The following is a 14895-nucleotide window of genomic DNA, read 5'->3' as shown; positions in this document are numbered from 1 at the left end:
ACTGGCAAAGGAGAAGAAACCCATCGTCCGTTGCAGTTGGTAGACGGCACGGAACTTCTCGACAGTTGGCTCGATGCAATGAGATCGGCATAAAAACTCAAAGTGACGAACCCTAACCATCACAGGAGGGCTCATCTGAGAAAGATGGAAATTGTAATGGTGCAATATACTCCCCATGAAGTTCGTCGCCGGTAACCTAAAGTTACCTTGAAGAAAAAGGTCTTCATACAATGTGATGTAACCCGGTGGTGCATCGGCTGCAGTCTGGCCCTGAGCCGGGTACCGAGCATCCCACTCCGGTGGAAACCGGAAACTCCGAACAATCTGTTCAAACAGTCCAAGATCCCACTTGAGAACGGGAACAGGACCCTCCTCTGAAGAAACAGCCTCCTGATGCTCCTCAGTCATCGTAATGAAAGTTGCAAGTTTCTGAAAAACTTGAAGATTTGAAGAAAAATCTTGAAGATTTGAAGAATCACTTGAAGATTTGAAGAAAATCTTGAAGATTTGAAGAAAACCTTGAAGATTCAAAGAGAAATAACGGGAGGAAATTGGAAAGCAAAGAAGAGAAGTGAGAACCTCTCACATCTCTTCGGATATATATACCCATCGCATTTAATGCGATGGGTAAACGTGCCGCTTTCGCCGCTAGGCTAACCAACGAGAGGCTGCCACGTCACGCGGAAAAGCAAGGGTGACGGTTACCACGCGCACGTGGGACTCACTCTCCTGACACGAAGTGCAACCGTCACAGTCGGCATGATGACATTCGTGCCAGGGGTCAACTCAGACGTCGCAATCAGCGACTTATCTCACCAAATTTAGAAGTACTCAAGGACGCCTACGTGGCACCAATCAGGGGACGGAGACATCTGTCCCACGATCTCCACTTGTCTGCTGATGGCAGAAAAGCAGCAGGGCCGACAACAACGACACGTGGCTCCAATCAAGGTGCGCCAGCACCAAAGAGTTTCTAGAAGCCACTAAACGGTCGACACTAGAGAGACAAAGAGCATATCCGTTATGCTGTCCATTTCCGGCCCAAGGCCCATCAGCCCATATCCTCTTACACCTCTCCGGCTATAAATAGAGACCTCATTCCACAGGTTAAACATTCTATTCCCTCTACTCTCACTCTTAGCACTTAATTATCCTCTCAAAAGCAGTCGCTTATTCTCACGCCGGAGCCTGGTTAAGAGGGAAACCCCCACATTCCCCTCTTAACGAGTAACGGTGTTCTGTTTTGCAGGATTATACATCAAGTCGGAGCTCAAATATTTATTAGAAAATTAACCACTATGATAGGAACATAAACCAAACCGATTAGTAACCTTAATCAGTTCAGTGTTTCTTCAAGTTCCTTTTTCTAAACCCAGCTTTGGAACTGGTTTGTACCTACGGGTCGGGTAGGGTAGAAACCGGTTCCGGGTTGAATTTTCTAGTTCAGGTCCGAAACCGGGTTTTTTGTGCATCTATGCTCCCCACCCCCCCCCCCCAATAGTGTGATGTTGCATGGTACATGTTAGCGATAAGGACTTAAATGAAAAAAATGGCAAAACCATCGTCATATTGCGGCGTCTAAGGCTGCAACAATCTTGGAGGATGTATTAGTGGTGGTTGTGATGTTGCCGATGAGGTCCCAGTGTTCAATGGTATAGCCGGTAGACATAGTGTATTTATGTTTTATTTGTTTATGGCCCATGAGCCCGATATAGGCTTTCCTAACGTTCTTTCATGTACATATTGAGGTTCCCCTCCATTTAGTTTAGATACATTTAGAGAATGGCATTCACTTTACCTGTATATTTCTGATTTTTATGCTTTCATTCAAATACAATAACTTTCTGTATGTCAATGTTGATACAGTAATAAAACAAAATGTACACCTTTTGTGGTTCTTAATAGGTAAAAGAGAAGAAAAGGGTATCCTACACGGCAGACGAACGTCGTCCTAGGTACTTCCGTCCTCTAAGATGACTAAAAATGATTTTTCTCTTTATTAGGAAACAGAGAAAAGCCAGAACCGAAAATAAAGTTAGCGCAACCTGGAAATGAGGCGTTGATATAACCTCTAATATTTTCATACTGCTCCTTTTGCAGGGCTGACGTGGCAGAAAACTACTGGTTGGTTCAAGTATGAAATCCAGTGTCATTGCTTCTTCACCCATTTTAATAGTCGTGCTTCGGGTTTTGTAACCAGGCATCGTTGCCGTTACTGCATTTGAATACAATTGAGGCCCGGGTTAGAAATTTAGAATCTTCACTGTTGAAGAAAGCAGAGGTCGTGTAATGAGCAGGTTGAGTAATGGGTCAAAACAGTTACTTAGGTTACCGCAAGTACACTTTTTTATATTTATAACAAAAACCAAACATATTTTAGTAAAACAATTTACGAGAAAGGTACCTTCATATTGATGTCCAGGGGCCAGTAACCGATGATAATCAGCTAATCTTTCACTCGCCTTAATCTGAAGATTACCATAAAGGATCAAGATGTTCAACGATGCCAGCATGTCATCAAATAACAAATAAACGATAATTAATACAATTATATAAAAGAATCTTTCATAAAAAATATGAACGGAAATATGCTTATGTTGGTTCTCCTGCACATCGGGTTTTATAGTCTAAACGAGTAAATGTAACTGTTCTATGCATATTTGTATTTTTGGTTGTACACTTGTAATTTTAGAGTACAAATTTGAAAAAAAAAAAAACAATGAAAATTTTATATTCCGTGTTAAATGGATCGTGTTCGTGTCAACCCACGCATACACGTACTGTGTTCAAATTCATGTGCCTAACACGATTTCCAGGTTCGTTGTGTGCAAAATTTCCAGGTTCATGTCGGGTTCAACCCGCAAACACAACCCGTTTAGCACCCCTAGCTAAGATTGGGTGTTATTTGTGTGTTTACCCTTATGATCAGTATTGCAAGAAATTAAATGCTCCATTTAACAATAAATGCTGATTAATAAGAGATTTGAGTCAACACACCGTATAATTGATGCCCTTTATTGCAATAGATGCAGGCAAAGGCTCCCCACAATCTGACGAATAGACCCTTCCATGTACTCCTGACTACATAATAATCATATATACGTAAAATTTATTGTTGTTAGTCATGCTAAATATATTCAATAATGAAAAAATAACCTATTCAGTTATTTAGACTTTAAAAATGAAAATTAAAAATTACCTTCACAAGGCTTGCAACAAGATCAAGCATACTCTGTTTGTTATATTGCCATATCGTTGGAAGCTGGCATATTATGAGGAAAGGAAAATATAATTATGATTTTTTTTCAAATGGTATAATACGAATCTGAAACTGTTATATGTATTTTATTAAAGTCATGTTGAATATATCCTATTAGGTCAAACATTTTGCTAAATGGTTATCGGATGAACCTGACCTCATTAGCAGGAGGCCATTTGTTGTCACTGATCTCCAACGTCAGTTCGAAACAGCCACCGTAGATGTAGTTCCAGTCTTGCATGCCGCCATATATGGGATACCTGCAACAGAATTATATTCAAAAGATTAAAAAAGTAACTCTAGTATCATCAAAATTTTGCTAAATTTACATCTCAGAGTTAAATTTAAGTACAGTCAAAATGAGGGCTGCAAACGAACCGAACAAACACGAACAAGACCTTGTTTGTGTTCTTTGTTAAGGAAACATGTGTTCACGAACTGTTCATGAACACTTACCGAACGAGATTTTATGTCAGTCTACTTTCGTTAAGGAAATGAACGTGTTCGTGTTCATTTGTTAATTATTAGGCAGCGAACAAAAACGAACACAAACTAATGTTCATGAACACAAACAAGCGTTCATGAATCGAATATATAATACATTGAAACTTCTTATATATTTTATTGTTGGAATTTTGAATTATTTAAATAAAATATAAAAACACTAATGAACTATTGAACACAAACGAACACGTTACCGAACGTTCACGAACACAAATGAACGAACGTGGCCTCTGTACACGTTCGTTCATTTAACTAATCGTCCAAAACCTCTTGTTCGTGTTTGTTCATTTATTACAAAAACGAACTTCCCGCCAAATGGTTCACGAACTGTTCGCTGAACGTTCAGTTTTGCAGCCCTAGCCAAATTGGACTTTCTGAATTATGAAAATTTTAGAGCACATAGCATACCAATAAGCCCCATTTGTGATTCCTGCTTTGAATTCTTGGCTTTGAGACATATTATAGTGGGACCCGCTATACAATTTTGCCATATATTTGAAAGCTTCATCATCAGGACACGCGTAGTAACTTTTGCTGCAATAGTGAGAAAAAGCAATGGTCAACATACTTATGATAGAATTGTTTTCCGAGCAAACTTAAGGTTCCTGGAAACATTTGAAATTATGTGAAGAAATTATAACGATGAATTATATAATAAATAATATTGCTTGTTAAAAGCTGCTCACCTCTTATCTTGGGTCCCGTCCCATGGATAATTTGCAACAAGTGCTCCCTGGGAAATTTAAAAAAAAAGTATATTTTAAAAGATTTGTCATGCAAATAGGCTATGGATACAGTGGCCAGTGAAGTTATTCAAAGTTTCAGATTGATTACCCCATGAAGACTAGCAGAGGCTGTGAAACGTATCTTTTTTATCCAATTCATGATCGCTTTTGTCTCAGGTTGTCTTACTGTGAGATCGTCATTCATTTGAAAAAACTGCATGTAATGTCAGTTTAGCGCTTTCAACAGTCACTTATATCAAATTCTCATGGAGTATAAAACGGTTGGAGATTCCAACAGAATTGTAACTGAAACATTGCTTCCAACAAACAAATAACGCGAGGAGCCAAGGATAAAATACCTGGTCTGGAAAATCACGATTGAGATCAACGTTGTTGGCATTACCGCGCCTCCTCAGTGAATACCCGTCAGGATTCATGGACGGAAGGATGTGAAGGTGCACATTATTTACAATCAGTGTCACCTGCATTGACCATTGACTCACAGGTCAGAGTGAGTCAAAACTGGAAATAGGCTATACAGATCACATGTTTTATGATAGTTTGGGTATAAAAGATGAAAGGCTACTAGAGAGAGAAGGATGCATTAATAATTAAAAGCGGAAAACGTTACCAAGGGATCCTTCATATAATTGTCACAGAGCCAATTTGCTAGACGTAAGAGAAGTTCACGGCCAACAGGTTCATCTCCATGCACATTACCGATAAACTACAGTATCCAATATACGAATCAATTAATATTAATATGTAGCAATTTAATTGATACAAAATGTGAAAATACTGATTTATTAACCTTAAAAGCAGGTTTAGCCTCTTCCTTCCCTGGCTTGTTAGAAATTTCAATCGCCCACTGCGTTAGATAAAACGGAAGAAAGTTTGAGGATATTTAACTTTGGTGATTGCTAAAAGCAAAAAAAACAGAGAGTAAAATGCCATTTTTCGTACCTGAGGTTTGGCCAGTTTTGCAACTTCCGTCCAAAGGTTTGTTTTTCTGCATCTGGATCCAAAAGGTTTGAAATCATGCCATTTTCATCCAGCTCGTTAACTCCATCCATTTTTCTTCGTAGAGGTATTTTCGTCTTTTGTGTTAACTTAAAGGGCAATTCGGTCTTTTTCACTTTATGTACAAGCACTTAGCATAATGTACAAGTATTCAAAGCCCTTTAAGTTAACAAAAAAGACGGAAATACCCATGACTTAACAAAGAAAAATGGATGGAGTCAACGAGCCGGATGAAAATGGCAAGATTTCAAACCTTTTGGATCCAGATGCTGAAAAACAAACCTTTGGATGAAAGTCGCAAAATTGGCCAATCCTCAGGGACGAAAATGACATTTTACTCAAAAAAAAAAAAATATTGTGTTACCAGTGGAACTCCAAAGACACTTTTCCCAATACTGGTGGATGTTTAAATGCCCTCAAAGAGAGAATCAAGAACGAGTCAGCTAAATACACAAACATCATTTAAATGACGGTAACTATTTCTTTCAACAAAAATAACACCCATGAGAACCGTATAACAATGTTATTGTTATCTTTTACATAATTAGAAAAAAGAAATTTAATGTATCAATATAATAAGTCACCTGTATATCTTTGATATACGACCACATCTACCATGAAATGCCTTGATAGCCTTCTCAAGATCAGAATTAGACATATACCCATGAGCTAAATTATTACTGCAATATGGATATTCAGAAATCACCAAAAGGTTAATCAAACTATTGGAGAAATGATTTTATGGTTGAACTAATATTAAAAATTTGTTATATTGTAAGTACAGTTTCTGAAAGTGGTTTTCTTCGAACAGATGTCTTCCTGAAGCAGCATATGATTTATCGACAAAACCTGTTGATCATAAATCAATTAAGATAAGGTAAAAAAATGATAAATAAGTATTGTTCTTTCTATAAATAAGCACAATTTCTAGTAGAAAAATCGACATCTCTACCTCAAAAGACTGGATTGTTAATACAAAGACCCACACAGTATTAACAGTAATACTGATCTATGGCAGAAAGAAAAAACGAGAAAAAAAAAAAGCAATGGCCTCATATCAGAAGGTCGAGATCTTAATAGAATCATCAGTGCCTCAATCTGGCACTTAATAATTGTAATTAAAAGAGGTGTGGTATTCCTAAATTAGTGATGAAACGAGTTGAGCTTTTTCGGCAATGATGAGAATGTGCAACAAAGATAAAAGTAAACCAAGGGTGAACTAGAAATGGTAAAAACCTAAGAAGATAAAACTATGCTGAAAATCAAAGAATAAATTTGTTCCATATTTGAGATCTTTCTTCATCCTCTTCTCAGCAAAGCAATCATATATATGTTTTCATATTCCCGTCCCAATCGACTCCACAACCTAAGGCCCCGTTTGGTTCACGGAATTCCCTAGAACTAAAATTTAAATTAATTCCGTCCAAAATCCTATTTGGTTGATCATGGAATGAAACCAAATTCCTTTATTTGAAATATCCTTCCACACACACACCCAACAATCGCTTTCATTTCGGTAAAATGTATGCCAAATGACAATAATATCCCTTAAATATGTCCCTATAGGGTAAGTATTCAAGCCTCATGAACTATCAATCTAATGCATTTTCCTCATCAAAAACCCCATCTTTATGACCTAATTTCTCATTCCAAACAAATCAACACACAAACATAAAATACTTCCATTACTATCACTTTAAAAATTTTCATTTCATTACTATTACTGTTAAGCAAATTGAACATATCTACTTAACAACTTGAATTCATTCAGCAGATAAACAAGTATATGATCGAGAAAAAAGAGTTGACCTGAATCACGTTGACCGCCTCTGCCGACGGCTGTATGGAAAAGCTGGAGCAAATTTAACGAGAGAAAAAGTAATAGCGACGAATTCAGGTGCGCCATGAAAGCGATCCAAAATGGAGCTTCAGATTTGAGACAAAACTGATCGCAGGGGAGCCGTAATTTTTTAGATTTCTGATGATTTTGTTTGCAGGAGATTGAAAAACAGGGAAGGGCCGAAGGGGTAAGTTTTAAGTTATCTTAGATCAAGGTTTGTAACATTATTATTTTTTATTAGAGTAAACTGCCATTTTAGTCCCTGAGGTTTGGTCATTTTTGTCACTTTAGTCTAAAACTCAAACTTTTTAAATCTGGGTTCCTGTGGTTTCACTTTTATTGCCATTTTAGTCCAAAAATGAAATCAGCTGATATTTGACTAACAAAATCCTGCTATTTTGTCCTTTTCCTCAGGGGCAAAACGGTCAATATAATTTTATTATAACACATTATTAATTAAATTAATGAAATCAACTGATATTTGGCCATTTTGCCCCTGAGGAAAATGACAAAATAACAGGATTTTATTAGCCAAATATCAATTGATTTCATTTTTGGACCAAAATGGCAATAAAAGTAAAACCACAGGGACCCAGATTTAAAAAGTTTGAGTTTTGGACTAAAGTGGCAAAAGTGACCAAACCTCAGGGACCAAAATGGCAGTTTACTCTTTTTATTAAGTAAAATACAATCTGTCTCCTGTGCTATAGGGGTGGTGTCAGATCGCGTTGCTAAAATCAGGGCGACAAATTATGTTTTATCATCTTTAACAAGTTTTTAACGACGCGAATAACACAAGTATTAAACATCAATACAACTCGTTTAACTATTTTCTATCTTATTTCTATAACACAGTTGCATGTTTAATGTACCAATAAGAAGAAATGATGGATCCTAGTCTTTTAATTATATTTATTTTTAAAAAAAGTAAAAAATTCATGTAGTGTACTTTTTAGTAAACATGTCTAATCATGTCTTATACATGTGACATATTGTCAAAGTTTATAAAAAACACCACACAATGAGTCCTTGCGAAATGACCAATTTACCCTTATGTTCGTTTCCCCTTTCGTTTCTAAGTTGTTCCTTATTGAGTACCACAACTTTGCACTTTTTTTACCCGCCAAATTAGAATAATACTTCATTCTAGCTTCCTATGGTGATCACTAAATAGTAAAACGCGTCCTAAGGGTTTTTCAGTTAGTATATATTATATCTAAAAATTGTATTTAGTGAATATTAATGTACAACTAACACACCTACCAAAAGTTATAAGCTACTTAACTAATCAACCCTAGGTAACAAGTAACCTGATTCAACCCAAATGCATCATATAATCTAAACAAATCAACCCAAATTAACAATATAATCTAAAGTAATCAACCTAAATTAACAAAACTATCTAATCTAATCAACACAAATTAACAAAATTATCCAAATCCTCCCACACCTTGGTGGGTATAGGACACGCCATTGATAATCTGCTAGCTACACCGTTTTTGAAATAAGCGTTTGACCAGGATTCTTCGAACGATCTTTTAAAAGGTTAGGCATTGTGTCATAACCCATACCTTTAACAGTTATTTGAGTTTGGGGGTTGCATATTTCAGTTTGGAGGTGGTGTAGGATTAGTAGTAGTTGCGATTATACACAAACTTCAAATATATTCTTGAACACACATTAAATTAACAATATTAATTAAACAAACATAAGTACTCAAACACTGAAATACAAATATTGAAATCTTCACATTCGTTGAAACATGTTCAAGATGATGGGTTTTATTTTGAATTATTTTTAGTATGACACCATGAAGAATATTAGGACTTAGATCATTTACTCATAGAGTCAATGAGAAGAGATTTGACATGATATTGTAGTTCTTCCTTGACATGTGTGAAATTATCTTGATACTTGTATAAGACCTCGATTACCCGGGCGAAATTAATCACTCGCATAATTAAAGGCATGGGAACGTCTTTGCACACAAGTGATTCCAGATTCATATCAGCCCATGCACTTTCAACCTTTTTGATGAACAAATCAATGACATGTTCCTCTGAGAAATCAAATTCCTTAACGTAGCATTCGACGCTGGATGCAACATGATTTCTTTCTTGCTCCTCCTGCACATTTATTTATTAGCCTTTACATAGTGAAGGAAAGTTATGTTATGTTTGATTGTAGATTAGATTGGAGTACCTTGTGGGTGACTATATCATCCTGGAACCTACAAAGTGTACAAGAAGCTTTAACAAGAGGTGGAAAAGCTAGAGCCCATTTGAATGACTCATCTGTGATTATATCACCCATGCCAACTAAACTTGTTATTAGAAGGAATTTGTAGCCACAACTAATCAATGCAACTGATGTGTGCTCCTCCGGGGTTGGTGTATACCCTTCCTTTCTCCATTTGGCTTCAGCCATGTAGCTTCCTATGTATTCCTTCATCTAAAATTTAGCAAAAAATAAAGTTAATAAGTAACCTCCACTAAGCAACTAATTGAAGTTCAAAAACAAACGTAACAATAACTATTTAAATATTTTAAATTTTCACAAAACGGATATCGTAATTGAAATCTAAATATAATAACGTGTAAATAATATAGAGAGAAAAACCTTATTTCGATCAAGTGTAAGTGGACGGATGAGTTAAAAGTTTTCTTCACAAAAAGTAATACTACAAGCAGTGGCGGATCCAGGAACTTCTTTCAATGAGTTCGTTTTGATAGATTCTCACTATTTTTTCAAATCATACAAAGTTCTTACTAATTTTTTCCAAACCGAGTGGGTTCATGTGAACCCACAAAACAGGGCTGGATCCGCCACTTACAAGGCGTGAAACTTACGGCCTCTTTCCAATAGATGAGATGATGTGCTTTTCCATTCTTTGACATGAATTCCTCCATGTCATTGTCAAGATCTAGAACCATTTGGTATACTTGTTTCATGTATTCCGGAAGCATATCCAAGCATTCAGTCGACCACCTACAAAACATATTATTAGTTGATAAGCTTTGACAATTTACGTGTTTGTGTTTTATACCTTTCGATTGCTTCAGTAAGGATCATAAGCTCCTCATAGATACCATAAGCATCATACGTATCATCCAGTATAGTTGCCACTGCAAGAGTTTTCGCCAAGAAAATTCTAGATTGGGAATATTCAGGCTCAAAGTACACACCTTGCGCCCAAAAGTAGCATTCTACCAATCTATTTCTTGCATAGGGGTAATTCTTTGGGACATCAAAAGCTTTCCACCACCTAGAAGAAGCCACTTTTATGCACATGTCTAAGAAAACATATGTATATATTTAATATATACAAGAAAACTAGATATCAAAAATAATAATAGTTAATACTAGTTGATCATTTATTGATAAATTAAGTACAAGAGAAGGAAGGAGATATGTGATTGTACTTGGAAAGTTGGCTAAGCTCCTTCTTATGCAACAACTGAAGCAACTCAAACCCTAACTTAGCAAGTTTTAGTAAAGACTTGTTATGAGATGCTTGTTGTTGGTAGAAAGGTATATAGTGTATCGCCTCTAGTCTTGGCAATCTTTTCCGTATAGGTTGTTTTAGTGCTCTTTGTATTTCGGTAGAAAACATATTGTTAAAGCACTCAGGATCTTTGGCCATGTTATCAAGACGAGCTCTTGTAAAAGTAAGAGCATCTTCAAGTATGACTTCCCCAGGTACTCTTAAAAAGGTTGCCTCATACAGGTTAAGCATTTCTTCAACATCATTCGCAAACTTCTCCTTAAAAGCTCCATCATTGTCCTTGTAGTTATTCATAATATCTGTTTCAGTTGACATAAGATCATATCATAAACTCTATTATTGCCATAAGTGAAGTAGATTAGAGTTTGTGTACATACCACATGAGACGAAGAAGCCTTTTTGTCGCATGAGTCGAAACCAAAGGGAAATGCATCCACCATTCCATTTATCTCCATAAGCATCATAAACATGTTGCAAAGCTTTATCAATCTCCTCCTCAAAGTAATATCCTATGCCAAGGCGTTGGATTGAGTCTACAAGTTTTAACAAATTTGCATGTTCCGCCTCAACATACAAATTTGCAAATGTTTTCCTCACTTCATGTTTCAGTTCTTCTACAACTTGTTCAGTTGCATTTTTCTCTTCTTGCTTCATCTATATGTAAGGCACCATCAAATTGGTTTTAATCAGATAGCATGCATGTATGGGAACACACATAAGCATCATATCGAATCGGTGTTAATTTTTATATTTATATACCCGCACTCCCCAAACCTTGTCTTGTTAACACAAAGGGGGTGATCCCCAAACCACTTGATGACCTTTAAGACCCCCAAATAGGTTTGTAGACATGTTGTTAGCTCAACTGGCAAGTTTCATTGAAAAGCAAGAGTTTGCCAGATGAAATGGCGACCAGGGCTGCAAACGAACCGAACGAACACGAACAAGACCTTGTTCATGTTCGTTTGTTAAGAAATATATGTGTTGGCGAACCATTCACGAACACTTATCGAACGAGATTTTATGTTCATGTTCGATTGTTAAGGAAATGAACTTGTTCATGTTCATTTGTGTTTGTTTGTTAATTTTAGGCAGTGAATGTTGATGAACACATATGAGCACAAACTAATGTTCATGAACACAAATGCAACATACGAACATAAACAATCGTTCATGAACATAACATATAATACACCGACACTTATTAGATATTTAATTTGTCGCAATTTTTAAGCATTTAAAAAAATATAAAAACTAAAAACACTAATGAAGTATCGAACACAAACGAACACGTTACCGAATGTTCACGAACATAAACGAATGGACACGACCTCTGTTCATGTTTGTTCGTTTAACTAAACGAACGAAATTTCTTGTTCATGTTCGTTTGTTTAATAAACGAAAAAACACAAACGAACTTCCTGCCGAACGAATCAGAACTGTTCGCCAAATGTTTGATTCGTTTGCAGCCCTAGCGACCAGTCATACAAAGTTGTATAGAAAGCGAGAGATCACCAATCCTTTTGAGAACAACTTTTTTATTATATATTGGTTTGGCGACCACCCCCTGAGTTAACTTGGCAAGTTGTTGCCCCTTGTGATGCATAGAGAAGGGTACCCTATATAAAAATAATTCGTTTTTTATCTAGGAGAAAAATGATTTCTAGTTGTTTAATTAAAACCAGAGACATGAATGCAAACCAATCGCCAATTAAGTATCTTTTGTTCTTGTTTCGGATGCATATACAAACCAATCGAAATAATAACAAAATCATGTATGCTAATATAGTTCTAAGCTGTCATACTATAATTATGTATAGTCAATCATTTATAGTTCTAAGCTGTCATACTATAATTATGTATAATCAATCATTTATGTAATAATCTCTTTCAAAAGATATCGTATAGTTCTTAATAACTATTAGGCTAAAGGGTGTGGGGGTTATGGTTGGAACATGATTCACCACGTAGGAACATGAATAGAAGGCTATACCACTCCCTTCCCTAATTCACCATGGTTTGCATGGATTAAACCATGGTAGCCATGGTTCTCATTTCCATATTTCAACTAATCATTTCTTTTTTCTTTAGACAAAAATGAGTGAATTTCAAGAATTGTCCTTTATCTTTATACCCATTTTCAGGCGCTGTCATTTGTGTTCAAAATTGACGAGTTTTGTCCTTTATGTTTTCATATCATACACGTTTTGCCCTTTAGGCCTAAGCCAGTTAGTTTTTTCAGTTAAATTTGGTCATGTGCAAGCACATGAGGGCATTTTTGTCAATTCAAAGGTAAGTTCAATGACAGATTTACAGCTCAAAGCTTTTGCAACCTTTGAATTGACAAAAATGCCCTCGTGTGCAAAGCACATGACCAAATTTAACTGAAAAAACTAACTGGGTTAGGCCTAAAGGACAAAACGTGTATGATATGAAAACATAAAGGACAAAACTCGTCAATTTTAAACATAAAGGACAGCGCCTGAAAATAGGTATAAAGATAAAGGACAATCCTTGAAATTCACTCAAAAACTAAATTAAAATAAATAAGGGGATAGTGGTTTGGGTCATGACAACACCCTTAGAGTAGTGGTTTTGGATTGTGGATTAGAGGTGAGTGACATGACACTAACGTGAAGGGTCATGGTGGCCATAAGAGTTATAACCACACCTTATAGCCTTAACTTACATACCTGGTCATACACAAGAAACTGATCACCCCATATACAAGGAGGGAAATTTGCAATGGGACGAATAATCTTTTCTTGTTCAGCAGACATTGTGTACGGGATGCAGATGATATGTATGTTAATTGAAATGCTAGATGAGATGTAGAGGGTACGTAAACCATATTTCAATATATATAGAGGGTGGTGACGTCCCACAAACCACCTATATGAATAAAAATATTGGTAAAATGTTTGAAATATCCATAGATGTGTGCGTATATATATTTCTTTACTATTTATTATAATAGATACAGAGAGAAAGTGCAACTCTTTAAGCACTTAAAAGCACATCACATGGATTACAATATTATGATCCTTAATAGATTATATATGGCATGTAGATAATATATTGTAGAAAGAAGTCTCTCCACCAAAATAGGAGGGATTACTTTGTGTATAAATATTAATGTATGAATGAAAGGCAGACAAGTTAGCAATCATATTATTCTATCATGGTATCAAACCATTAACCCTAACCCTAGCCGATCCCTATCCTTCTCGGCTCACCCTCTTCTTCTGCTGCCGCTCACATCATCCCTGTCTGCCTTCTTCTTCTTCTTCATTCACCTCATTGCAAACATGTCTTCGTCTTCCCTACACCCAGCAGTAACTGTCTCCAATATCAAACAACTCATCCCCATCACACTTGATATTGAAAACGGTCATTATACCGCATGGTCCGAGTTATTCAAGATTCATTGCAAGTCATACGATGTTTATGATCATCTCAAACCGAAAGCCTCCTCTGCTACATCTTCGGATAAAGATAAGGAACAAGTTGCTACCTCACCATCATGGGAACGTCTCGATTCCATTGTTTTACAATGGATATACGGGACGATTTCCACTGACCTGCTACACACAATTCTGAAGCCAAACACTAATGCTCATGCGGCATGGACGGCTCTTGCTAACATCTTCCAGGATAACAAGGCTACTCGCACTATCGATCTACAGAACAAGTTTTCCAGCACCCGTCTGGAACAATTTCCCTCGATGACTGCATACTGCCAAGCATTAAAAGTTATCTACGACCAACTCACCAACGTCGGTTCACCGATTACTGAAGAACAACTGGTCCTTCAACTCTTGTTGGGACTTAATGAGCAATACGAGAGCACCGCAACCATTATTCAGCAGACTAGCCCGTTACCTGATTTTTATGAAACCCGCTCCAGACTCTGTACGGCGGAAACGCGGAAAACAAATCAGGCCCGAAACGCTGCACAGGTCGCTGGTACCGCTCTTACTGCCTCTGTTGATAATCGGGCAATGCAAACTTCCGACCAGCCACGGTATGATACTCGTTCGGA

At 36.6% G+C, this 14895-nt stretch overlaps 2 protein-coding genes across 2 annotated transcripts; both read right to left on the bottom strand.

The window, feature by feature from the left end:
- Positions 1-1788: 1788 nt before the first annotated feature.
- LOC110917190 (carboxypeptidase SOL1) lies at positions 1789-7559 on the bottom strand. Its single transcript, XM_022161788.2, has 15 exons — positions 7318-7559; positions 6291-6357; positions 6093-6188; positions 5873-5903; positions 5300-5356; positions 5120-5215; positions 4848-4970; positions 4598-4702; positions 4450-4496; positions 4172-4297; positions 3417-3519; positions 3200-3262; positions 2998-3081; positions 2405-2468; positions 1789-2215 (listed from the first exon to the last, which is right to left on the bottom strand). The coding sequence occupies exons 1-15, from the start codon at positions 7412-7414 to the stop codon at positions 1929-1931; spliced, it is 1446 nt and encodes a 481-aa protein (XP_022017480.1). The 5' UTR covers positions 7415-7559; the 3' UTR covers positions 1789-1928.
- Positions 7560-9017: 1458 nt separating this feature from the next.
- LOC110917200 (beta-caryophyllene synthase) lies at positions 9018-13669 on the bottom strand. The gene is made up of 7 exons (XM_022161804.2): positions 13547-13669; positions 11231-11507; positions 10771-11152; positions 10395-10613; positions 10198-10336; positions 9551-9799; positions 9018-9474 (listed from the first exon to the last, which is right to left on the bottom strand). Exons 1-7 carry the CDS (start codon positions 13631-13633, stop codon positions 9181-9183), a joined length of 1647 nt encoding a protein of 548 aa, XP_022017496.1. The 5' UTR covers positions 13634-13669; the 3' UTR covers positions 9018-9180.
- Positions 13670-14895: the final 1226 nt, after the last annotated feature.

This window comes from Helianthus annuus, chromosome 2, assembly GCF_002127325.2.
Source record: "Helianthus annuus cultivar XRQ/B chromosome 2, HanXRQr2.0-SUNRISE, whole genome shotgun sequence".
In the NCBI taxonomy this organism is placed as follows: Eukaryota; Viridiplantae; Streptophyta; class Magnoliopsida; order Asterales; family Asteraceae; genus Helianthus; species Helianthus annuus.
Note: the sequence above shows the minus strand (reverse complement) of the source record. Positions and strands in the feature narration are given on the sequence as shown.